The sequence below is a fragment of the Hyperolius riggenbachi genome, chromosome 3 (assembly GCF_040937935.1).
Source record: "Hyperolius riggenbachi isolate aHypRig1 chromosome 3, aHypRig1.pri, whole genome shotgun sequence".
In the NCBI taxonomy this organism is placed as follows: domain Eukaryota; kingdom Metazoa; phylum Chordata; class Amphibia; order Anura; family Hyperoliidae; genus Hyperolius; species Hyperolius riggenbachi.
The window spans coordinates 376839390-376865155 of record NC_090648.1 but is presented as its reverse complement, the minus strand read 5'-3'; the positions used below and the strand labels follow the sequence as shown (position 1 = coordinate 376865155).

The 25766-nt window shown below is 41.8% G+C and overlaps 1 protein-coding gene across 12 annotated transcripts in view; it reads left to right on the top strand.

Moving 5' to 3' along the window:
• ERC1 (ELKS/RAB6-interacting/CAST family member 1) overlaps nt 1-25766 on the top strand; it is a 393540-nt gene that overhangs the window by 316180 nt on the left and 51594 nt on the right. For 7 of the 12 annotated variants that reach the window (XM_068277245.1, XM_068277243.1, XM_068277242.1 and 4 more), the window contains one exon: nt 21873-21974. In XM_068277245.1, coding sequence (XP_068133346.1) covers nt 21873-21974 — 102 coding nt within the window. Of the gene's footprint in view, nt 1-21872; nt 21975-25017; nt 25083-25766 lie in introns of all 12 variants that reach the window. The other 5 variants (XM_068277253.1, XM_068277251.1, XM_068277252.1 and 2 more) reach the window with 1 other exon arrangement.

The following is a 25766-nucleotide window of genomic DNA, read 5'->3' as shown; positions in this document are numbered from 1 at the left end:
ATGACCAAGCCTGTGGCCATGCTGTAATATTTACCCTAGTAGTCCTGAGTACAGGAGGTGAGGTACATAATGCATGTGCTAACGTTTCCCCACACGTAAATTGGGTTCATTTGTAATGGTTTTTATCCCGTTAGAGAAGTTTTTGCACTTCCTTTCGAGACAGGAAAGACATAAAACAGTGCTCACATAAATTTGAATACTGGCCAGAACTTTATAACACTCACACTATCTAATCCTAAAACTAACCTTTTCCTGGAGTAATTAAACCATGAAGATGAGTAATTTCCATTAGACTATAAACTGATTCAGGCCGCATTCAGGGCTTCGCAGCAGAGACTAGAGTATGGGGCTCAAGTGAGTCTGGGGCCCGATGAACAGTGCAACACACACGGGCTCCAGCTCCTCTGCATTTGTGTGTCTGTGGTGTGGCTGCCCTTTGCTCACGTTGCCGGCTCAGCCAGCATATGTACAGTACAGACCAAAAGTTTGGACACACCTTCTCATTCAAAGAGTTTTTTTTATTTTCATGACTATGAACATTGCAGATTCACACTGATTCACATCCAAACTATGAATTAACACATGTGGAAGTATAGTACATAACCAAAAGTGTGAAACAACTGAAAATATTCTAGGTTCTTCAAAGTAGCCACCTTTTTGCTTTGATTACTGCTTGGTGTTCTCTTGATGAGCATCAGGAGGTAGTCACCTGAAATGGTTTTCACTTCACAGGTATACCCTGTCAGGTTTAATAAGTGGGATTTCTTGCCTTATAAATGGGGTTGGGACCATCAGTTGCGTTGTGGAGAAGTCAGGTGGATACACAGCTGATAGTCCTACTGAATAGACTGTTAGAATTTGTATAATGGCAAGAAAGAAGCAGCTAAGTAAAGAAAAATGAGTGGCCATCATTACTTTAAGAAATGAAGGTCAGTCAGTCCAAAAACTTGGGAAAACTTTGAAAGTGTCCCCAAGTGCAGTCTCAAAAACTATCAAACGCTACAAAGAAACTGTCTCACATGCAGACCGCCCCAGGAGAGGAAGACCACGTCAGCTGCGGATGATAAGTTAATCTGAGTCACCAGCCTTAGAAATCGCAGGTTAACAGCAGCTCAGATTAGCGACCAGGTCAATGCTGCACAGAGTTCTAGCAGCAGACACATCTCTAGAACAACTGTTAAGAGGAGACTGTGTGAATCAAGCCTGCATGGTAGAATATCTGCTAGGAAACCACTGCTAAGGACAAGCAACAAGCAGAAGAGACTTGTTTGGGCTAAAGAACACAAGAAATAGACATTAGACCAGTGGAAATCTGTGCCTTGGTCTGATGAGTCCAAATTTGAGATTTTTGGTTCCAACCACCATGTCTTTGTGTGACGCAGAAAAGGTGAACAGATGGTCTCTACATGCCTGGTTCCCTCCGTGAACCATGGAAGAGGAGGTGTGATGGTGTGGGGGTGCTTTGCTGATGATACGGTTGGGGATTTATTCAAAATTGAAGGCATACTGAACCAGCATGGCTACCACAGCATCTTGCAGTAGCATGCTATTACATCCGGTTTGCGATTAGTTGGACCATCATTTATTTTTCAACAGGACAATGACCCCAAACCGCTGTCCTCCGCTGCCCACAGCTTCGGGAATCGGGTCCCCGCACTTCCATCAGTCGGCACCAGTCTGACGTAAGAGAAAAGCGCTCTTTGTGTATCTCTCCAGCAGCCGCTGGAGAGATACATAGAGGGCCCACTTCTTCTGCATAGACTGGAGCCGACTGACGGAAGTGCAGGGACACCACGGTTCCTGAAGCTGCAGAGGACTGTGGTGTGGGAGCAATCCGAGCGGATGGAGCTGGAGGAAGCCCTAGGTAGGTCCCAGTGGGATGCGAAAGTTTGGGCAACCTTGTTAATCGTCATGATTTTCTTGTATAAATCCTTGGTTGTTACGATAAAAAATGTCAGTTAAATATATCATATAGGAGACGCACACAGTGATATTTGAGGAGTGAAATGAAGTTTATTGGATTTACAGAAAGTGCACAATAATTGTTTAAATAAAATTAGGCAGGTGCATACATATGGTGTCATTTTATTGATTTCAAAACCTTCAGAACTTTTTCTGGGAACTCAAATTGGCATGGTAAGCTCAGTGACCCCTGACCTACATACACAGGTGAATCCAATTATGAGAGAGAAAATTTAAGGGGGTCAATTGTAAGTTTTCCTTCTCTTTAAATTTTCCCTGAAGAGTAGCATCATGGGGGTCTCAAAACAACTCTCAAATGATCTGAAGACAAAGATTGTTCACCATCATGGTTTAGGGGAAGGATACAGAAAGATGTCTCAGAGATTTCAGCTGTCTGTTTCCACAGTTAGGAACATATTGAGGAAATGGAGGACCACAGGCTCAGTAAAAGTTAAAGGGAACCTAAACTGAGAAGTGTCAGAAACCGGCCCGCGGCACGCCTGCGTATACGGTTCCCGACTGCGGGTTTGACCAGATCAAGCGGGGAGCAGCCTTATTCGAGCTACAACCAAGGCTGGGACCCCTCAAAAGCTCCTTACTGCCACCACTAGCGGTTTGCTAGACACGTTCACTCAGCTGTCGAGTGCTCAATACGCAATCTGCGTTTTCATATTTGGGTCAGCTTTGCGCTTCGGCCGAATACGAGCACGCCACGCACACACACCCAGTTGCAATCTTACACTGTAGTGAAGCAAAACCACTAACAGTCGTTCCGAACGATACTGTTAGACTTCACACTCGGCTGTCGAGCGCACAAGTGACCCATACACACAATGCAATTACAATTTCATATGGTAGTGTTGTTCAAGCATACAATTAGGCATGGACTTATACACAGCTACACTGCAGTCTCCTCTAGGCTATGAGTATTCGTTTAGTACAGCAGAAGTCAAGCTTATTAAATAATAATTTAATATTCCAGGAAAAAAGTGGAACAATGCAGAACAGAATATATACAAAAGATTACAAAAAACAAAATAAAAAGTTACAAAGATAAAAGTTACAAAAATACACACAAAAGCGATTTGCTTACCAAAATAAACGGGGAAATAAACATACCAGCGTATCGATCTGGCGTTGTTGCGGGAGTACGCACTTTCTGGTCAGGAACCAGGTTAGTTCTAGCCGTATGTGCTATCTCCAAGAACTACAAGTTGTGGCTATCCTAGCTGCTGTTTTATACTGTGAGATACGCCTGTAGGCTGCAACTTCCTTGGGGAGGAACTAGTTTTTAATTAATTCTCAGACATAATTCTATTTCCAGGTAAAAGTCTATACATCAAAAGATTGTGAAGTGAGGCTTTTCAACTCCAGGTGAAAACTTGATTAAGGCTGTTTCCTGTCTCGGTTTTTAAAGTTTGCAGAGATTTCCAACCCCTTCCCATAGATGTAATTTACAGGGTATAGTTTGCACCTCCACCAATAATTCAATTTCCTCACAATGAAATAGTGTTTAACACAAGTCAACTTTTGGTGAAGAGACTCTTCCTGACTAGTCTAGAGTTCTTCACAATGCTTTAACGGCCTTCCTCAACAGAAGTGTAAATGTTTCAAGTGTCAATTACTTCAACACTTCACTTCTGCCATTGTCTGATTACCCCAGCTCTATTCACTGAAGTCCTCTTTAGATGCAAATGTAGTACAGCCAGATGACCATCGCTTCAAAGCAGAATACACATGTGAGATATAGCAGACAGAAAAATGACAGAAATATGTTCCTGTATTCCCTAATATCATCAGCACCTCAATATATCACCACAAGAAGGATATGGATTTTTCCTTTTAAAGAGTAACTGTCGGGCATAAAATAAAAAATCAATTATTTATTTTTATCTGGTAAACAAGTAATAAGGATGCTAATCAGGCAATCCAAAAGTTAAAATCACTATTACTTTTCTTGTTGATAAATTATCATTACCCAGTTTACATGACTCTTATTTGGTACACAGAAAATTTGGTACACAAAAGAGAAGTTGCAGGACATGCTGGGTTGTCTTTTTTTGCTTCTCTACTTCCCCTCAGACTTAACTAATGCAGCCTGATTGGCTGAAGCCTCTTTCCCTCCTGTTTTCCCCTCCCACACCTCTTTCCTCTCTGATTGGCCAAAATTTCTCAGGCTGAAACAATGCACTTTCTATAGTGAAGGGCGGGCAAATGAGGCAGAGGAGACTAAGGGCGGATATTACATCACGACTGGCTTCAAAATAGCCACGCCACAGTAAATCTGGAAACTGTCTAGAATGGGATTCTCTACTTTTCCTTTATAAAATTCACAGGAATCATAACGTGGACAGTGCAATACATATGTTATGTAAGTAGAGCAAGTATTTATCTACTTAAATATTTGTTGTTTTTTTCCTGAGATAGTAGGGCTGACAGCTCCTCTTTAACATAGTACCGTTTGCCTGACTCTCCTGCTGATCCTGTGTCTCTATTACTTTTAGCCACAGCCCCTCAACAAGCATTCACTTCAGGTGCTCTGACTGAAGTCAGACTGGATAAGCTGCATGCTTGTTCCAGGTGTGAGATCAGCAGCTTTGCCAGGCAACTGGTATTGTTTATAAGAAAACATCCATATCCCTCTCAGTTAAGGTTCCCTTTAAGGCTCGAAGTGGCAGACCAAAAAAAACATTGAATAGACAGAAGCGACGAATAGTGAGAACCAGGGCTGTGGAGTCGGAGTCGTGGAGTCGGGCAATTTTGGGTGCCTGGAGTCGGAGTCGGGAAAAAATGCACCGACTCCGACTCCTAATGAATTTGTAACTGTAATTAAAATAGAAAATATGATAAAATATTCTATTTCTCAGATAATAGTCATTAAAAATAATGTATATATACAGTATATATACAGTAATAGCTGTGCTTAGTCCACAAAAATGAAATAAACCAATCAAAATTAATTAGTTGTGCTGCTTCAATAAAGCAGTCCCCGTATTTTTAAGGTCAGATATACATATCTGATTGTGACTGTATATATGATGTGTACACAGGAATCTCTTATATATACTAAATAACATCTATGCTGTAAGAATAAAGCCTGATGTGTAGCTGTGTCACTAATAGAGATGGTCAATGAGGTGGAAATAATTCTGCACTGATGCTGATTTATGCAAATGTATGCACTCCCTTTGCTGATGAAATCAAATAATTTGATATGTTGTTAAAATTTGGTTTAGTGACTACAAATTGAAGGGTACCTGAGACGGATGAAAAGTAAAGTTTTATACATTCCTGGGGGCTTCCTCCAGCCCCCTTCAGGCTAATCAGTCCCTCGCTGTCCTCCACCACCCCGATCTTCTGCTATGAGTCCTGGTAATTCAGCCAGTCAGCGCTGTCCGGCCATATGCCGCTCCCACAGCCAGGAACATTCTGCACCTGTGCAATAGTGCTGCACAGGTGTAGTATGTTCCTGGCGGCGGAGTGTGTGCATGCGCACTACGCCCGACTGGCTCAAGTACCTGGACTCATAGCAGAAGATCCAGGTGGTGGAGGAGGACAACGAGGGACTGATTATCCTGAAGGCGCCTGGAGGAAGCCCCAGGTATAAAACTTTAATTCCATCTGTCTCAGGTTTACTTTGTTACACAGTAGTACTATACTCTACATATGCACTCCCCACAGAGCTGCAGGGAATCCACTGAGAATGCTGTGCACATTGAACACAGAGGTGTTGTCTGTCACCCATAAACCTTGTTCAGATTGTGCATGAAGAATGTGTAATAGAGGAAGAATCTCCTCATTCCCCTGCAGAGTACCTGCACATCATTTTTACATGTACCCACAGTTACATTGCCTAGGGCCTGATAGATGTTCTTTGTTCCGGTTTGTACCTTTTACAAGTACTCTTACCAAGGACTAGTTTTAGTCTAAAGGGAATAAATATAGTAGTCTACATATCCTTCTCACTTCAGTTGTCTTGTAAAATTCCTAAGCGTTGGCAGTTAAGAGACGAATTTCATGTTACATACTTTTAATCAACAAAATTGTAATATGCAAATTAGAGGAGTCTGAGTCGAGGAGTCTGAGTCGGTGGAATCCTAAACTGAGGAGTCGGAGTCGGTGGATTTTTGGACCGACTCCACAGCCCTGGTCAGTCAACCCACAGACCAGCACCAAAGACCTACAACATCATCTTGCTGCAAATGGAGTCACTGTGCATCGTTCAACCATTCGGCACACTTTACACAAGGAGATGCTGTATGCAGAAGAAGCATTTTCTCCGCCCACAGCACAAACAGAGCCACTTGAGATATTTTAAAGCACATTTGGACAAGCCAGCATAATGGTGGAATAAGGTGCTGTGGACTGATAAAACTAAAATTGAGTTATTTGGGCATAACAAGGGGTGTTATGCATGGAGGAAAAATAACACAGCATTCCAAGGAACACACCCGTTACCTACAGTAAGATATGGTGGTGGTTCCATCATGCTGTGTGTCCAGTACAGGGAAAGGGAATATTGTCAAAGTTGAGGGACGCATGGATTCCACTCAGTATCAGCAGATTCTGGAGACCAATGTCCAGGAATCGGTGACAAAACTGAAACTGCGCCTGGGCTTGATCTTTCAACAAGACAACAACCCTAAACACTGCTCAAAATCAACTAAGGCATTCATGCAGAGGAACATGTACAACATTCTGGAATGGCCATCTCAATCCCAAGACCTGAATATAATTGAAAATCTGTGGTGTGATTTAAATACAGCTGTCCACACTCAGAAGTCATGAAACCTGAATGAACTAGAGATGTTTTGTAAAGAGGGGGGCATTATATTTGTCCAGTATTGGGCCCAGAAATTTCTGATGCCGGCCCAGAACTGGTTAAAATATAGTCAGTGATGGTAGAGTCTGTACTGCTGTGGAGACAGTTTATGATCATCATTATTAAGTATTTGTATAGCATTAAATCTTCCACAGCACTTTACAGAGTGTATAGTCTTGTCACTACCTGTCCCTCAGAGGGGCTCACTGTCTAATACCTACCAAAGTCCTAGTCTAGGACCAATTTAGGAGGAAGCCAATCAACTTAACTGTATTTTTTGGGGGGGATGTTGGATGAAACTGGAGTGCCTATAGAAAACCCATGCAGACAAATAGAAAATATACAAACACCATGCAGATAGTGCCTTGACTGGTATTTGAACAGGGGGCCCAGCGCCATTTAGCTCTAAACATGTCATAACATAGCCTTAAACTGTCATCACAACATCTATATATGGAAAAAAAAACACATTCTGCTTGCTAAAGATTTTGTCTTTCTGTTTGGCTCATTAATGCCAAAAAATATAGCAAGGAGGGGTGAAACGGTTTCAAGTTTGCCCAGGAAAAGTTGTAGACTGATCCAAGTTGCTAAAACATCAGATTTAGAAAGTTGTAGAGCAGAATTTAGGATGTAGTTTCTTTTTCTTTAACACACTTTTCCTTTACTGGTTCTTTCTAAGCAAGCCATGGTTGTCGCCAGCTGCTTGGGTTGGTCCATTTTTTGTCTCTAGGGAGGGGTGAGACGGGTGCGGGCATCCCTGGACTGTACCACACCCTTGGCAGATGGAGGTTACCAGAGAGAATCAGATTTTCCTGTTTTATTTTCCAGATTCTGAGTCACGGAGGGGATGGTACAGCTTGCATCACTGGGGGATTCTCAGTGACGCTTGCATGATGCGGGGTTGATGTTATGGGGAACTTTCTAAATGTCAGGTCGAGGAACATAGCTGACACTGTGGTCATATCTGTACCAGAACTACATCTCTCGGTGAGCTCCGCAAGAGAATCTGAAAAGTTGTTGAAAGCCTTTGAGCCTGAAACACTTAATGCAGCCTGCTTATCTTTTGTCTTTTATGAATTAGCTAATTTTTTTTTAAGGAGTTTCTGAAATGAAATCTGGGCTACAAGTGAAGCTTTATTCCGTGACTACGGTTTTCCTCTACCAGACCTATGCAGATCCTTGGGCACTCCTTTATTATCGTACTAGTAGACCCAAGCCTGTTTAAAAGCGGGCTCTAGGTCTTTTTTCTACCGCCACCGCCAGTGCGCATGCGCGCGCACGCACCCGCCACGCACTCACCGACCTCGCTCCCTGGTCCCGTCCAGCTGTTTGTACTGCGCAGATGTGCAGTAGCAAATAACAGGGACAGCTGGACGCAGCGACACATGAAGATTATTATAGATGATGCAGTTGTTGACTACAAATACAGGCTGTACTCTGTGCTTGAACCTGGCCATACAAATTTTTAGGTTGTAGGTTTTTGGCTGTCCAAGAGGTAATACGTTCTTTATAAACTTCCAGACTGTCAGTATCTGTTTACAGCTCTGTGAACTTTTACAACTTCCCATCACAGTTGGCTGTCCAGACCTTTGTGAATACAGTCCGCACTGTGCAGTTCTCCATTAGGAGATGGAAGCCCCATGCTGGCTTGGATAGTGCCCCACATTCCACTACATTGCTGGTCCAGATGTTACATCTCTGGTCTCACACAGATCCAACATTAGTGCAATTTCTCTGTCATCAGCACCGGACCTCCGTGATCGGTTCCTCTCCTCTGTCACCTGCTGCCCCTCACAGCATGTCACTTCTCCTCTGCTGTCTTGTTAAGGCCTGACCTGACTTCTTTTTCCATTGTCCTTTCCTTAAGTCTTCAGTGGGGGAGAACCTCCTTCCTGTGAGTAGAGAGAACTTCTTCCTTAAGCCCTAGTCCAAGCAGAAACAAAATTTAGGATACAAAAATATACCTGTCATCAACATTAAGTGTCTTTTTTGGCTTACTAAAGTCTTAAAATATATCAGCAAGGTTTTCCCATATGCTCAACCTTTACTAAATAATTCTGACACCAGTAATTAATGGCTACTGAATGTACTACAGCAGTGCCAGGAGCTGAGTATTTGGAAAGCAAAGGATGGTCCTTATGAACCAGAGGTTACATTAAAAGGGAAATAAAAACGTGGGATGCTAGCTTAATACTGGCCCTGTTTAACTCTCCAGTAAGGCCGCATCTGCAACATTACAGCAAAGATGTTGCAGTTTCAGAGCAGTAGCAGAGACGAGCAACAAAATTGATTAGGGATGGAATGTGTCACTTACCAGGAAAGGTTAGATAAATTGGGCTTATTTAGCCTAGATAGAAGACGCCTTAAGGTGCGTACACACCTCTTGACTTTGGCCTTGTCAGGGATCAAGACACGATGCCCCAGGGCAACATCGCTGGCTGGCCTGTACAGAGGCATGTCAGCTATGTAGCTGATGATGTGTTTTGTTGCAATGTGAGGGAGCAGAGGGATGATCTCACTTACAAAGAAAGGTTGAACAAACTGGGCTTTTTTGGCTTGGGAAAAAAAAGTGACTGAGAGGAGACCTGATTAACCTCTTGAGTACCATGGTGTTAAACCCCCCTAGTGACCAGGCTAATTTAAGCTTAATTGGTCACTGCAGCTTTAAGGCCAAGCTGCAGGGCCGTACAACTCTGCACACAAGTGATTTCCCCCCCCCCCCTTTCTCCCCACCAACAGAGCTCTCTGTTGGTGAGGTCTGATCGCCCTCCGTGTTTATTTTTTTTTTTTTTTATAAATATTTTTGAGTTTTTTTAAATATTTTTTGCTATTTTATGTCTATTTTTTTTCTAAATCCCCTCCCTCCCCCCAGCCGGCCAATCACGGCGATCGGTTGTCATAGGCTTCTGCGTATGAGAGCCGATCGCTCTCTTGTCCCCCAGGGAGACAGCCGTGTCACACGTCTGTCCCCAGTACAGCGCTGCTGCTGATTGCAGCACTGCACATGTAAATACACGGCGGTTTCGCCGTGTAACAGTCTTCCGAGCGCGGTGACTGAAGGCGGAGCTTAGCTCCGCCCACTAGGCAGGAGATGCGCGCTCAGCGTGCGCGCGATCTCATGCAAACTGCTGCCCCAGGACTTTACGCCAATCGGCATTAGCTGGTCCTGGGGCTGCCGCTGCGGCCACACCCATCGACGTGACGTGGTCGGCAAGCGGTTAACATGTATACAATAAGGGGACATGATCTGCGTATGGAGGAAAACCATTTTGCCATCTATTTAGGAAGGAGTCCTTCACGGTAAGGGCTGGCGTACACCAGAAGAGCTTTTCTGAGCGCTTTGTGATTTTAAAAGCTCCTGCTAATATTATCCTGTGTGTGTGCACACTGGAGAGATGTGATTTTGTAAAAATTCCCCATAGCGTTGCATTAGCAAGAGCTTTTAAAATCTCTAGCGTTTAAAAATCATCTTACCTCAAGTAGTAGTTATGGCAAACTTTTATATACACACACACACACACACTCACACATACTCACACTCTCACACTCACACACAAATATATCTGCACTTAAAGAGGGTTTGAATGCCGTCCTTGCATTGAAGGGCATCCATGGCTCCACTGCCTCCTGGAGTTGGGAAGGAATTTTTCCCTTTTAAAGCTCATTGGCCCCGACCTTGTAAGGTTTTTCACCTTCCCCTGGATCAAGTGTGTGTGTGTGTGTGTGTGTGTGTGTGTGTGTGTGTGTGTGTGTGTGTGTGTGTGTGTGTGTGTGTGTGTGTGTGTTTTCTGGACTTTGAACTTTATTATGGACGGATTTGTTTTTGTTAATCAAACTAATGATGTAACTGTGAGGTGTAGGATTTAGGCTAGTGTTGTACCTTATTTTCTGTTTGAACTCGATGAACGTGTGTCTTTTTTTCAACCTAAATAACCTAATAACTGCTCAAAAACCAGTGTTGTGATTGACTGATTGATTGTTTGTATGCTGCAGTCTGAAAACCACATCCTATTCCCTGACTGGTTAGATACAAGGCCGGCTTGTTGGCTGCACACACAGTCCCTCCTGTTTGATAGCATTATATGAATGAAGAACGAGAGAAATGTGATCATATGGCCGGATTGTATTGGTGTGTGATTATTAGGAGAAGATTATGGAAACTTTAGGTGCATAACAAGTTTTACTTAATTGTCTGAAAATTGGCTTTAATGAAGGTCACAACTATCACTCTAAAAGTGTGAATAAAATAAAAACACAATATCTGAACTGTTATAGTCTACAAACATGGCCTTCTTTTAAAGAAAGAACTAAGCTGTAAACAATAATGCATTATACCTACATCATTAATGTTTAACCCTGTTTTAGAACACAAATCTGTCAATACCAAAGGTAATATTAAAAACTAACAGCATATATGGTGCTGATGCAATGGTATTGGGTGCCTGCCAGGTTGGCACATTGGGTGCTTGCTAGGTTGGCGCACCTGGCCCCAGGTAACTCAGGCACCTATTTTGGACGTATTGATTGACAGGTGATATGTTGCAAACATTTTGGGCATGCCCCAAACTTTCTAGTATCTGGTCCAGGACTTTTAGACTGATCCATTCACTAACATCAGGGCCAGTTATAGACCTTCTGACTTTAGAGGATGCAAAGTTGCCCCCCCCCCAAATTATATATACGTCATATATATAAACCCCTTCACTGGAAAAAAAAAATACTATGTCTTGCTTTGGCACTTTACCAATCAGGCAGGGTGCTGGAACCAGACCGACCAATTAAGACGGTCCCCTGCTTCTTTTGCTGATTTGTGCCAATGGTCTCACAGGCGGAACCAAGTCACCAACATTGGGCGACTCACTGAACCTGATCAGTAGCAGTGACCTGTCAGATGTCACTGGGAGCAGTGACCTATCAGATGTCAGTGCTACTGATTGAGTGCAGTGATTGGCCCAATGATGGTGCCGTGGTCCAGCTTGCAAGACCATTGGCATTGGAAACAGCCAATGGTTAAATTTGAAGAGGTAAACACGAGGGTTACACATTTTATGACACACGAAAAGATGGTCAGTATACTGATTGACCACCAAGCCTTAGTCTCGAAAAGCTGGATTCCTTGGATAACATACTTTAATTGACCATAATCTCAAACATTTGTCAGTGAGGTAGGGTGTAGATGGCATGGACAGAGTGGCTACCTGCTCCCACTCGTATTGATTCTTATTCCTTTTTCCCTCTCGTTTTCCTTGTTTACCTCTCTTCTTTTTCTATTTTTCTTAGCTTTTTTGGGGGGGGGGAGGGGGGGGAATTTTTAACCTTAACCCATGGTAACCAGGTAAGTGAGTGAAGGGCTAAAACCTTACAACATAGTTTGTTGCAAGATCTTAAAAAGCTTGTAAGGGCCGTGTAATTGGTCAGCTGAGATAGCTTTAAATTTGCTACTATGACACTGTCCTGTTGATCATTGAGACCCATGTTGGGACAATGTTTTTGTAACATTGAATTGTCTACAGTATATAGGCAATATTCTATGTGCCATTGTTGAGTCCTAAATATGTTCAATAACGTATTTGAAAGAAAAAAATGTGAAAACAAACTTTTCCTACACTGTTGTCAGTGTCTACTGAAGTGCTGATAACTATCTGCACAGGAAAGATATATATAGTGCAGAAGGACACTTTTCAAGTGGAAAAGGTAGAGGAAACATTTTGAGTTAAGCACATACTGCAGGCAGTTTACCATTAACATAGAGTACAGCTTTAACTCTACATACTTCAGTGTTTTCCCCAGAATTTTTTTCCACCCGGGTGGCATGAAAAAGTAGTTGGGTGGGGGAGAATGCAGGTTCGACGCTTCTCTGCGCAATTCTGCTTACAGCATAAGAGACGGATGAGGAGCCGAGCTGATGATAGCGTAGTCACCAAAATTAGCCGGGTGGTGCACCTGGCTAAAAGAGCCTGGGGAGAACACTGTACTTAAAGTGTACCCAATGTGATATGAGACATGAGATAAACGTGTATGAACAGTGCAAAACATTAATAACCAGGCGGTTTCTCTTCTTTTATTTTTCTGCCTTGAAAGAGTTCATTTTCAGGCATGCAAGTGACAGCTTCTGTCTTTTTGTGCCTTGTCAGGAATGTTGTAAATCTCACTGATAAGCAAATTACAGCCATATAAGTTTTCCTGGCAGAATACAACTTCATATGGCAAGGGAGAGATAGAAAAAGGTCAATAGTTCATGTATTTTAACTCTGGGATACTTAAAGTGGACCTGAACTCAGAAGTCCTCTCTGCTCTAAAAGCTACACAACAGCATAATAACCTTTAAAGTGTAACTGTCGGGCATAAAATAAAAAATCAATTCTTTATTTTTATCTGGTAAACAAGTAATAAGGATGCTAACCAGGCAATCAAGTTAAAATCACTATTACTTTTCTTGTTGATAGATGATCATTCCCCAGTTTACCAACTCTTATTTGGTACACAAATAGGAAGTTGGAGGGCATGCTGGGTTGTCCCTTTTTGCTTCTCTATTTCCCCACAAACTAATGCAGCCTGATTGGCTGAAACCTTTTCCCCTCCTGTTTTCCCCTCCCACACCTCTGTTCCTTTCTGATTGGCCAATATTACTCATACTGAGACAATGCACTTTCTTTAGTGAAGGGCTGGCAAATCAGGAGGAGAGTAGGGCAGGAAATGACATGAGGATTGGCTTCAGAATAGCCACACTTAAAATGGAAAATGCTAAGAAGGATTTTCTCTTTTTTTTTTTTACTGTAGAACAATCACTAAAATCAAAACGTGGACAGTGCAATACATATGTTATCTAAGTAGAGCAAGTATTTATCTACTTATATATGTGGGTTTTTTTCTGAGATAGTATGGCTGACAGCTCCTCTTTAAACAAAAACATTTATTTGTTACAGCTGATAAAAATCTTAAAATAATTCTGCACTGTTTCTACTACTTGATTCATGGAAGCAGACATATTGTTAACATCCAGTGCTTTCAAATGGGCTTATCTGCCATAGGCAGTCAGTCATGTGACACGGGGGGGGGGGGGGGGGGGGAGAGATTACAAGTTGTGATTGTACACAAATGAGGGGGAATTAGACAGGCTAAACTCTCTAAATACATACAGAGTGCATTTCTTTCTGTTTTTCTTCTGTCCTGTTCAAAAGTTCAGGTCCACTTTAATAGGCGTCCATTGAGCAGAAACTATATAACATTCAATCTACTTTGTAAGTGTTTAAATCAGTGGTCCTCAAACTAAGGCCCGCGGGCCGAATGTGGTCCCTGAGGCTTTTTTTTACTGCCCCCCCCCCCACACACACACACACAAAATGTATTATTTATAGATGCGGTCAGCTACATCATTAAATATTGTTGGTCCACATATAGAATAGCAGTGCTGGCACCACCCATCCACATGGAAGCCAGAAAGCAGTAATTCTCTGGTTTCCAATCAAATTCCACATCAGGGGACACTGCTGTCCAATTGGACTGCAGGTTGTCACCTTGGTATGCTTCACTGTCTGGCCCGCAAAGTCTTCTACATCATTTTATACGTACTCCGGCCCCCCAGCAGTCTGAAGTAGTGGTGACCCGGCCCTCCACCCAATATGTTTGGGGACCCCTGGTTTAAATATACAATAAAACCATGGGATATCTAAAATGAGTCATTTTTAGGAGGAGGTGGAGAGGAGATGGATACAATTATTTATCTCATCAGTTTATTTTCACCTCAGGCTCACTTTGAAATGCATTATAATCAATAATGCAAGTATGCTATTTTAAAGGGGGACATACACATTTTCAGAATAAAATGAAATATGAAGTTATTTCTCCATAATTAAAATATGCTGCAGGCAAGAATACCTTTGTTAGCTGTCTTATAATCAAACAAACAAACACAGAACATTTATATTGCGCTTTTCTCCTCGCGGACTCAAAGCGCCAGAGCTGCAGCCACTAGGACGTGCTCTATAGGCAGTAGCAGTGTTAGGAAGTCTTGCCCAAGGTCTCCTACTGAATAGGTGCTGGCTTACTGAACAGGCGGAGCCGAGATTCGAACCCAGGTTTCCTGTGTCGGAGGCAGAGTCCTTAACCATTACACCATCCAGCCACCACTGTTCTAATAACACAGTCATACACTTATATCAAATTAGGGACTGCATGAATACTTAGAAAATACAGATATGTTTAATCATGCATCTTGCCCTCTATGGTCGAGGAAACAAAGTATGATGAGCAAGAGATTTTCTACCACAGTTTGTTGCGGGATCTTCTGCAGTCCAGGCTGACATCCAGCATCATATTCTTTCTTACAATATATTACAATATATTGTTTTAATGATGTTCTTTAACTGCTGTTTAAAATGCACGGGAGCCAACATCCTATGCTATGCTATCTGACACAGAAATACAATACAGCTTGCATAGCTGTTGAAAGAGGAAGTGAAAAGACTCCTAGATGTGCTTCTGTTTATATTTATACTTTGAGCAGAGAAGGATGAAACTGGGCTGGCTTTACCTCCCCTCCCCTCACCTGCCCTGGAAAGTCCAAATAGAGATTAAAAAAAAATAAAAAATCAACCCATGAGCCAGGGTTGCCAACTCATCCCTTTAAATACTAACACATCTAAGATATACAGGTTCTGGGGCTTCTCACACATAATCAGTGCCTAAACTGCATCTAACTAGCCACAAGAGATGTATAATTTATAAGCGGCCGTATTTAAAGGGATGAGTTGGCAACACTGCCATGAGCCCCAGAGGTCTACAAGGACCCTCTGTGAGCTGATCTGAAGTAGTTTTGCATTTTGGGGTCTTCGGAAAGGTAAGTGGGGATGATTTGTTTCTGCAAATATGAACTATTTACCTTGGCAGAGCAGATCTGCATAACATTTTGGAAACTGACCATACAAGGACAATAATTAAATTCTGATTACATTTGAAGTGCTGCAGTGTCCGATTTCTCAGCCCTCATCTCCCAAGACTGCTCTTTGGAATCAGCCATGGGCAGGATCCATCCCTTACTATTCTGGTGTTTGCTAGCTGAGGTCTCAATAGCAGGTCCTCAGTCTTCAGTCTTTTCTAAGGGACTGGACGCAGAATAAATAATGAATGTATTCCATCTCGAGAGGGGTACAATTACCCGAATTACATTATGCCACAAATATGTTTGGAAAAGGCATGCCGTATGATGAATGAGGCTGAGATTGGGCTGGCCGGAGCTGCATCAGCAGAAATCTGCCCAGTTCAAGTCTTACTCATGCCACAACTTTTTCTTACTATTGGATAGAGTGGGGAAATGAGAAAGTATGCACACATGCTGGATTAGTGTCACCCCTACAGGATCGAGCTTGACCCTGTGGGTTACAGGTTAGTGAATGAACTTCATACAGACGTGTCCTCCAGGCAACAGCCGAGCAACTCATCTGTTTCTATGGAGAAGGGAAGAGGGACAATAAAACAACACACAATGGAGCGGCTTCAGGTGGGGAGGGTAACAGCTCGCTTGGGGATTGTTGTAGTTTAAAGATCCTGCATTCTGGATGTTTAAAGGAACACCATCGGTCAACATGTTTTTTTTCAGTTCACACAGGAATTGTTTGGGAAGTGCTGCTAAGTACTGGTGTATACATTTTAATTATTTTCTCTTTGTTTACTGTTATCTAATTTCTTTCACACTTTTCTGATAGCAATTCTGAGGGCAGACAGAGCCATGAGGGGAGGGACAATTCCCCCACACTTCATCTGTTAACTCTGTGTGTGAGAGAAAGCTCTACATGTGTTTCTGACTGAGCTCTCTGCAGAGAGCAGAGGAAATGTATCTTATGTGCAACATAAACATTTGTAATTGTGTGTGTGAAACATGACACCTGACAGGCTTTTAATATAAATCTGCTTCAATATTACACTGTTCTTAGCATGTCAGACTGCAGAGATTCACCTATGCAAATGAGACATTCCAAACATAGCTAAAATCTACACACAGTGAATTATAGCTTTTGCCTCTGATATTTAACATGAAAAGTAGGAAAATGTTTACACAGCTACTTAGACATTATTTGTACATTGTCATTTTAGAACACTTGGTTTAATAGTGTTCCTGTAAGTGAACTCGGGTAACACCTGTACACATGCTTGATGCTTGGCTGAGTGTCCACCTTGGACAAGTTTTTAGTCTTACATGTGAATGTAGTGTTAGAAATTACCAGTTGCTGTAAGTGATAATAATCTCTCCATTAGAAAATTACACTGGCTTAGAAATGTAGTAGAAACTTTACTTATAGGGCCTAGTTGCTCTCAGTTATAACTGAAAAAAAACCCACTGATTTTCAAAGTAATGCCCATGTTTTCCTATGGCACAGTTCACACTTAACGTGTAAAAGGGCCCTTAGAAACCTGGCAGTGACTATGATCCTGACCAACGCAAATTCCATGTCCAGAACTTGGACAGGTATATGTAGTGCCCCTTTATTCACTCTTGAAATGAATCTGGTGACATCATGAGAAATTGTTCATTGTTGAGCTGCCACACACTAGCTGAAGGCCTGGTTAGACTTGCTGTGATAGTTCCTTTACTGAGAGAGAGTAAAAGTGGCCATGCATCAGGTGGCTTGGTCACGACCATCTGATTTGATTATAATAATCAAATTGGATGAAAATCTGTGCCACCAAGAGGGTCAGCCTGACATGCTTGCAAAATGGCAGAAACCCTCGCTGTTGCCACCCTAATGTTTTATGTGCCCCCCCCCCCCCCCCCCACTTCCGCTTTCTGGCCCCACGTGACTACTGGCGTTATAGCACGTGGGCCACATGTGTGATATCATACGCGCCCCACATGCTATAATGCCGGTAGTCACGTCAAATCTGACCACCATCGCTAGATTTATTGTCGCCTTAAAAAAATAAGATAGACATGCATTAGGTACAAAATCTCAGCCTGGGCTCCACCATTGTCGCAGAGTTACAGATTGCCTAGCAAGCTCATGGTGAACCAAAGCTCCTGGGTGTGTGTAAGGGTTTAAAATGGACCAAAAAGTCCTCTTATTAAAACGCTATGCAAAACAGAAATGTGCCTTATTTAAACAGAAGATAGTTGTAATAATTCAGGTTGGAGTGAGCATACCAGGTCTCCCACAATGCTTCACTGCTGATAATGCAGATCATCCATTTGTTGTACCTGGAAGCCAAAACACACCTCCAGAACCACTGGAATGTAATGATGTGTCAGCTTGTTAGTTGTACAGAGCCACAATAATCCAACATGCATACAGACGGTTTCAGACTTTTTGGTCCTCATTGGTGCATGGCATGGATTAATGTGGCTCTATGTGGTAAGACTTGAAACACACATTGTCACAATGTCACTAACCAAGGCTTGCAGTCTGAACAGTGATGGGCTCTGGAAGATGTAGCCTCCCTCTTTATACATAGCCATATAGCACAGTTGAGGGTGAATTAGAAAATCAGATGTTCTCATGCAGATTTGCAGGTCAGCTATTGGCTGGGGAGACCCATGAGGAATATCGCTAAAACTTACTATTTTAGATAGAGTGAAAACGCAGGATGGTTTTAATGCTGCTTTCCTACCTAAGAAATCTCTCTGTTCTTTCTTTCTTGTCGTTGGCACAAAACACAGTTCTGGTTGGAGTTGTACTTTAGCCAGGTTGCCAGGAGACGTGCATTTGCTAATGATTTGCTGTTAATGCTGCACACCCAGCATGTCAGTCGCTTCCTTTCCACTTTCAGACAGTGTTTAGACTGTGAGAACTCCCCCGGAATATCTGATGTTCTGTCATCTACCAAACAATCCATCACTTTTGTCTCTCCACTTTTCTTCGTCTGATGAGAAGCTGTATTAATGTGCCTGAAAAAAAGGTTGTTTTTCTCTGGGTTTAGCTTTTATTTCATGAAGAAAAAAAATCTAACAATTTGGTACCAACTGAATACAATATTTTTGTTCTAGGTGGAGTATGGTGGACTGAGCAACTTAGTTGCCTTCTGTATTCATTGGAATCTCCTGTACTTGAGAATTCCCTTCAAATGATCCATCAGTTGTATTGAGAATGATATTTAAAGGTATTGGTGGTAGAGTGCCTCAAGTGCAACCCCTGACATTATGGCATATTACCTGTTTTGTTCATTATAGGTTTGCCTACCGTTGAGGCACGTACATAGTTTTTGCTTCAGTTTCCATAGCATAATCGAATGTTTGGCTAAGCAAAGAACCTTTACATGTACCAAAACTGGAAATTAAAGAACAACTACTAAATAAACCATCCTTCTGTAAACCCCACATTCCTATAGAGCGTTTAACCAGCAACAATAGAAAGCTTTTCAGAGGTCTCTCATCACAGCCTTTGTGAAAAAAATGCTTAGTGTATAAGCTGTTTGTAACAGTTTGTTTCTACGTCATACTAGAGCTATACCATGTAGATAGGTTCCACTTCTCTGACACGATTCACAAAGGAATGATTTACTGTTTGTTTCTGCACTGCCCACCACACTGCGTTATCATATGAGAACAGCTGAGGGATTTGACAGCTACAGAGATAGGATCTGAAGAGAAGGACCTGTACTTTATTCCTGTTCTTGCATGCTTCACCCTCCCATTCAGAATGAGCTCTTCCTGTCTTTAAACTGTTTACTTTACAATGTGAAGGCAAAGAGAGAGAGAGACGCACAGGATCAGGCCACACAGAGCTGCAGCTGATGAGTTATTTACATGCCTATTTGAAGCTTCTGTCTTTCTGTCATTCTGAACACATTTTACTCACAGGCTTACAGCCAGTGAAGATTGTTTCTGTGTGCTGGATATGCTGGACACAGTTCTCCATAGTAATGCCCACAGTGAAAACTGTTCTCTGTAAATGTCATATTTATCATGTTTTCTTCACATAAAACATGAAAAGTTGAAAAAAGCCTTTGTATTGCTAGTAATCACTGGAAATATTTGTGGCATTTAGAATTTTAGTTAACTTTGATAGTTGTCCTTTAAGATGTACTGAGAGTTTCTCAATCAGGCCCTCACTTTAGTAAAGGGGGTTGTACACTAAGTGCCCAGGACCTGTATGTGGCCCAGGGTCATTGGTTGGACACTAGATATTTGAACAGTTGCTAAGTTATACATATAACGGTGAAATATCAAGTCCAGATTGGTTGTTGATCAGTGTATTAATCGTACTTTGTTGAATTATTGTTTACATTTTAGTTGGTAGACACTGGATCCAACTGTATTGATCAGTCAAATGAGCTGAATACTACATACATAAAAAATCTTTAATATACCCCACATATTCAGTAAAAGAGGAAGTTTTGCCTAAAAAGGCAGAATATGGTTTCTTTGTAAAGTCCTATAGTACCCCAATCACAAGTTTTATCCCTGGGCATATCCAATCCATATTTGCGCTGACAAAAGCTAAAGCAGGCTGAAACCTCTGTCTGCAAGTTGGTTTATATGGTCCTGTAAAATGAAGAAGTTGTTAGTGTGGCATAAACTTATGTTCTTGCTGTATTCCAGGTTTATATTTGCATAAACTTATAATCTGCATGTTGCATTTGCTATACTGAAATGATGTATTATGTGTGTTATTTCTAACTCGTGTGGAGGTAAAATTTGTGAATACCTTATGTTTTAAGAATGTGAAATAGTACTTGAAGTTCAATTGCGGCCCCTCTGCCACCTGGACTGCTGTGTCCTTGGCACACTGTACCCTGGGAGTGGCCCATCCTGATCAGGAACATAACAAGCAGTTTTGATTTGGATGGCTAGCCTTGCAAACAAACAGTTGACCCTGAGTTAATGCAAAGAGCACAAGCTGAAATAGTTTGGACATTAAGTAATATTTACTCTTGGCTCCCTGGAGGGTGACAGCGCAGCGTCAGCAGCCCCGTGCTCAGCTGGGGATGATCGTCCGCCACATCTGCGCTCATCTCCTGTCTGATGTCCCACGTATGTTTTCAGCTGTAAACTCCAGGACTTGTTGTGGCTGGACGACCCTTTGGCTGCCATGTCAGCAGCGTTGGCACTTGCATCCAAGACGTTGCTGTGACCTGTAAATTGAACAACTCAAGGCAAATATTTTTAAGCCGTTTCTTTTATGTTTAGTTATTTATTTTTTATGCTTAATAATTATATTTCAAAATATCTGGAAATCTGTAGAGGAAGATGCCACATTCAGCTGAAAGTGGAGGTCAGGCTTTTAGTGGGAGTGCCTGGCCTTTTAAGGTGTCCATCAATGATACAATCTTACCACTTCTGTGTTCTAGGTTGTTAACTTGAATATTTGTTCATTGTGTATTTACTCAATTTACCTTTTTGCTATATATATTTGGTAAAATTGTACTGTTAAGATTGTATCATTAATGGGCGCCTTTAAGTACGTCTTCATAGACACATAATGGTCAATTGGCCCCTGTACTTGATTCTGAAACTCTTTGTACTGGTATTGGCCTTCCAGTCATATCTCTCCTGCCCTCATCATCATCATCAATGATGACCAATGAGATGCAAATAATTTCTTTGTGCTTTAAAACATGATCATTCAGTCCTTGAGCTCAACCTCCTGCATTGAGGGACCCACAGTATTACAAAATAATAGGCTCTACACTTGGTGACTAAAAAAAACTATCCCTTTTCTCTCTTTTTTTAAAAATACTAAATCAACTAATTGAGGCTTTTAATTATACTTACAAAGCCTAGGAGTTACACCAGCAGGTTGTGCTCTAAACAAGAATCATATTTTCATTTTGGGGAATGAATATCTTGTTCATTAAGGAAAACAAACAAAAAAATAGTTTTGCGCCAAATGTTTAAATAAAATTAAGAAATATTTACTATACATTACTTATGCAAGTGAATATAGTATATGCGGTTACGATAAGCTTCTGTACTTTCCTCCTTGCGACTGGTTCATGTAACAGTGTAAATAACTTGACATCAGAAGTGATTAAGGACTGGCCCTGTGTGGTCAGTAAGTAGGCTGATATTTTATTTAGCTGTGTTCTTCACATGGCATAATCTATAAATGTGATATTTGCTGTCTAATGTAAAATTTTGTGTGTCCTTTTCTAACAGACGCAGAATAGGATGAAACTCATGGCAGATAACTACGAAGCCGACCATCTGAAGTCTTCTGCCCAGTCCAACCAAACCAACCACAAGCCCTCCCCAGATCAGGTGGGATTTTTTTCTGACTATCAGAAGGTTTACTGTTGTTGGCTGAGTATTTATGGGAATGTTTTAGTCAGAAGGACTTCTGGATTTGAATGGAAGGGTCTGCAGACCTTAAGTGAAAGAGACTTGTTGGGATTGAGTAGAAGGACTTGCTGATATTAAGAGGAAGGGTATGTTAAGTGTGGGACAGAAGGTGCTGCTGAGGGCATGATGGCCATCTTTGGAAAAAGACAGCTCTTTACAGTTCTGTCTTTTGTTTTGTTTTGTTTTTGTTTTTCAATATAAAGAGAAGCGGCCATTAATAAGTATTTGCTATAATCTAAATCTTCGCTCTTAACTTCCTCTGATGATGGCATCTTACCTGTCCTAATTACTTGCCTTGGCTATTTTGGGGGGAATATAAGCTGGAAAGCCTGCTGTTTCTGCTGTCTCAGCTCATTGCTGAATACAGATGCTTGTAAACCGAAATGTAGGCCAAAGGCTTTGCCATCTATTTTATTTTTTTTTACTACAATAAAGCTATCCTCTTTTTACCTAAGCAAACTCAGGTAGTTCATTAGACAGTTTTATTGCAGACTTGTGGCCTGCAACTGAGCTGATGATTGGAATTTACAGTTCTTTGTCCCATTATAAGTCTGTAACAGGAGAAACAGCAACCCCGGATAGGTAAAACTTTACTATGTAAGCAGTTTGAGAAATGAGTTTCACATTTTTACAAATGCCCATTGTTGAATTGTTCTTTATTGGCCACATTGCAGCAGTTTGTGAGCTATTCTGCAGAAGGACCAATGGATTATTGTGCCATTTAGACACATGGAATAAACCTACTACAGATTATTAAATTGGACCAACAGAATATCAGTTTGTTGGTCTTGTTGTCATTCAAATTCAAGTCACCTTGCCTTTAGCCATATCCAGGCTCTAAATCTGTTTGCTTAAAATGAACCCTGTATGCTAATTTTATCTGCTTACAAAAATGGTAAAGGGCTACTTAGAAGAGCAGTGGAAAGGAAAGAAGATTTGGTGCAGAGCTTTGTAATCCAAAACAACCATTGAGATGTGTGGTTTGTTTTAGTAATTTAAAAGACAAGAATTCTATATACTTATACATGCATTAAATCAGTTCCAGCCTTATCCCTGTGGTTATGTGAACTCCATGGCCACCTGTAGTTTACAAATATTTCTTCACAGCCAACTCTATACTGATTGCAGTGTACACAACAGCTTTAATAGCTCTGCATTCATTTAGTTTGGGTTTAATAATTGCTGTATACTGTTCCTCCTTTTCCTGTAAGTGCCTTACCAGCTTTCTATACACAGACAGGAACAGGAAGTCATGTGCAGAAAGCAGTTAGATCTCAGTCCAGATCACAGATGAGTCCATCTAGCTTTCACATAGAAATGGACAGCACTGAAGGGTTTTATGGCAGCAGAGAAAAGCATGGGAGAACTGGCAGAGACGTCGCAACTAGCACGCAAAAGTTACTTTTTGATTTGTAGAAGTGGTTAACAGTAGGCAGCCCAGGTGTCCTCATTCTCTTCAAGTGAGCAAAATCAATAGTGGATTTTTATTACATTAAGGATCAGGTAAAATATTTGGACTGATTTAATATTTACAAAGTCAGGGGTGCCGAAACTTTTTAGGCCAAGGGTCATATCGCCGTTCTTGAGAATGTTAGGGGGCTGAACTAGCGAAATTGAACACAATATTTGCTGATTGCCATTAGGTGTACTATGCCTGTGACATTTTGTCAAATAAAACATTTCCACGGGAAATAATCCATATACAGCAGAGTCCCCAGTATCTGGCACCAGCAGGGATCACCTGATGCCCGATACACGTGCTTGCCGGTTGCTTGAGCAACCGGCCTAAAAAACACAAACCTCTCCGCCTTCCATCCTCCATGTACGTCTCCCAGAGTGTCCCCTGACCCGCGTCAGGTCACATGACACGCCGGAGGTTGTGCACGGACACCAGAAAGCCGCTAGGAGCTACAGGATGTTGCTGGAGGATCAATGAGCATTTTAAGGCTGGCAATCCTCCCCCAATAAACAGTCCCCATTATCCCCTCAGGCATGCCAGTTAGTTGAGACTTCCTGTTGCCTGAGTTCTGGATAACTAGGACTTTGCTGTACCATGTGCAGTCAGCATTACCTTCAAGCATGCAGGCATGGTACTACTGGTAAATTGGCAGTTGCTAATCAGTGGCTGTTATTGCTACAGTGGTGGCAGATAACCTACAGGAAAGCAGAGGCAGAGTGGCAATACAAGGTGGCCCCTGCATGCGGCACCACAGCTACGGCCTATGGACCACATGGAATTAACAACTGTAGAGAGCTTCACCACCAGAAAAGGCTCGGTGGGCCGCATTTGACCCTCGGACCAGACTTTGGGCATGCCTGTCCGAAGTAGATAATAGATCTCTTCTGATGACTGCAGGTTGCAACACTTTGCACATTGTTTTACATATATTCCATTCCATATAAGAAAATGGGAAAGGCAGGAGAGACCTGCAGAAGCTGACTACCCAGATCCCAGACCGTGTAGGATTGAGTCTACTAACTCTGAAATAATCTTAATGAGCATCAGGCGAGGCAGTCAGGACACCATATTAACTGTTTCCTTAATTTTAAACTTTCTGCTGCATAGTATAATTGGTCATTTCAAAATTCACCCTATTAATATTCAAGTTACTGTGCCAGGCATAAGGCACAAAGGCACTGAGTTACAAATTATCTATTGCACAAAGCAGCCAATCAGCTTTCAGCTGGGTTATCCAGGTAGAGAATTTAGTTCCAATTTTCTTCACCTTGGTCTTGGTAAAGTAACTCCAGAAAGTCATTCATTGTGACCTGTTGTCTGGCTATCCATACTGGCCTTTCTGCACTTGATCCTCTAACAAATGAGTTCATCATGCAATTTAAGCTTTTCTGAATGCTGATAATGTCATTTTTCTGTGTTTCTTCGTCACTAACCAGATATCTGTTTTGTCCCTCATGCTGCTCTTTGACGGCTCCTCTGTCCTCATCATCTGTCAACTAACAGGATGATGAGGAGGGTATTTGGGCATAGCCAATGAGATGATTAGGTCAGCCATTTTGTTCAGAACGGTGAGAACGTACTTTTGATTCAGTAACTGAGGTCTTGTCATAAGACCTTTTGCATGTTGCAGCCTGTCCTGTTTGCATGGCACAGTTATTGTGTTGTATTTTTTGTTGTGTTGTGCTTGTGTAACTTCAACTGTTGCCTTTAATGTTATTTTGTGCATATTGAAGGAAACCAAAGTCAGAACCGCAACAAAGCTTGTACGAATATAGCCTGTCTGCTCACAAGGACCATGATCGGCCCACGCTTGCCTTCTTAAAGGCTGCTTCCACCATGAGCGAGATGCACCCTATTTTAAGACTGCAGTATTTCATAACGATCCATGCATGTCTGAGATGAGCTCAATATTCTATATCAACTATCCAGTGTTGCCCATGGTCCAGCCACTGGGATCAAATTCTATTGTCATTAAACTACTCTCATTAGCCCTTTGAGAGATGCTTCATCCTTCAGTTTGCCTTATTGTTCAGCCTGATTCTGCCCTTTATTTTATAGCCATTGCAGGCTGAGTGTATACATATAAAGTATAATTTGAAAGAGTAAACGGTATTGTGGAGAGTAGTGCGAATGTGCCAGTTTGAGATCACTATGGCTAACTTCCCTTGTTCTAGCCATCCGGTCTACCATTTTTATTCTCTGCTACTCACTGCTGTATTATTATTTAGTGTGTATTTATATAGTTCACACCT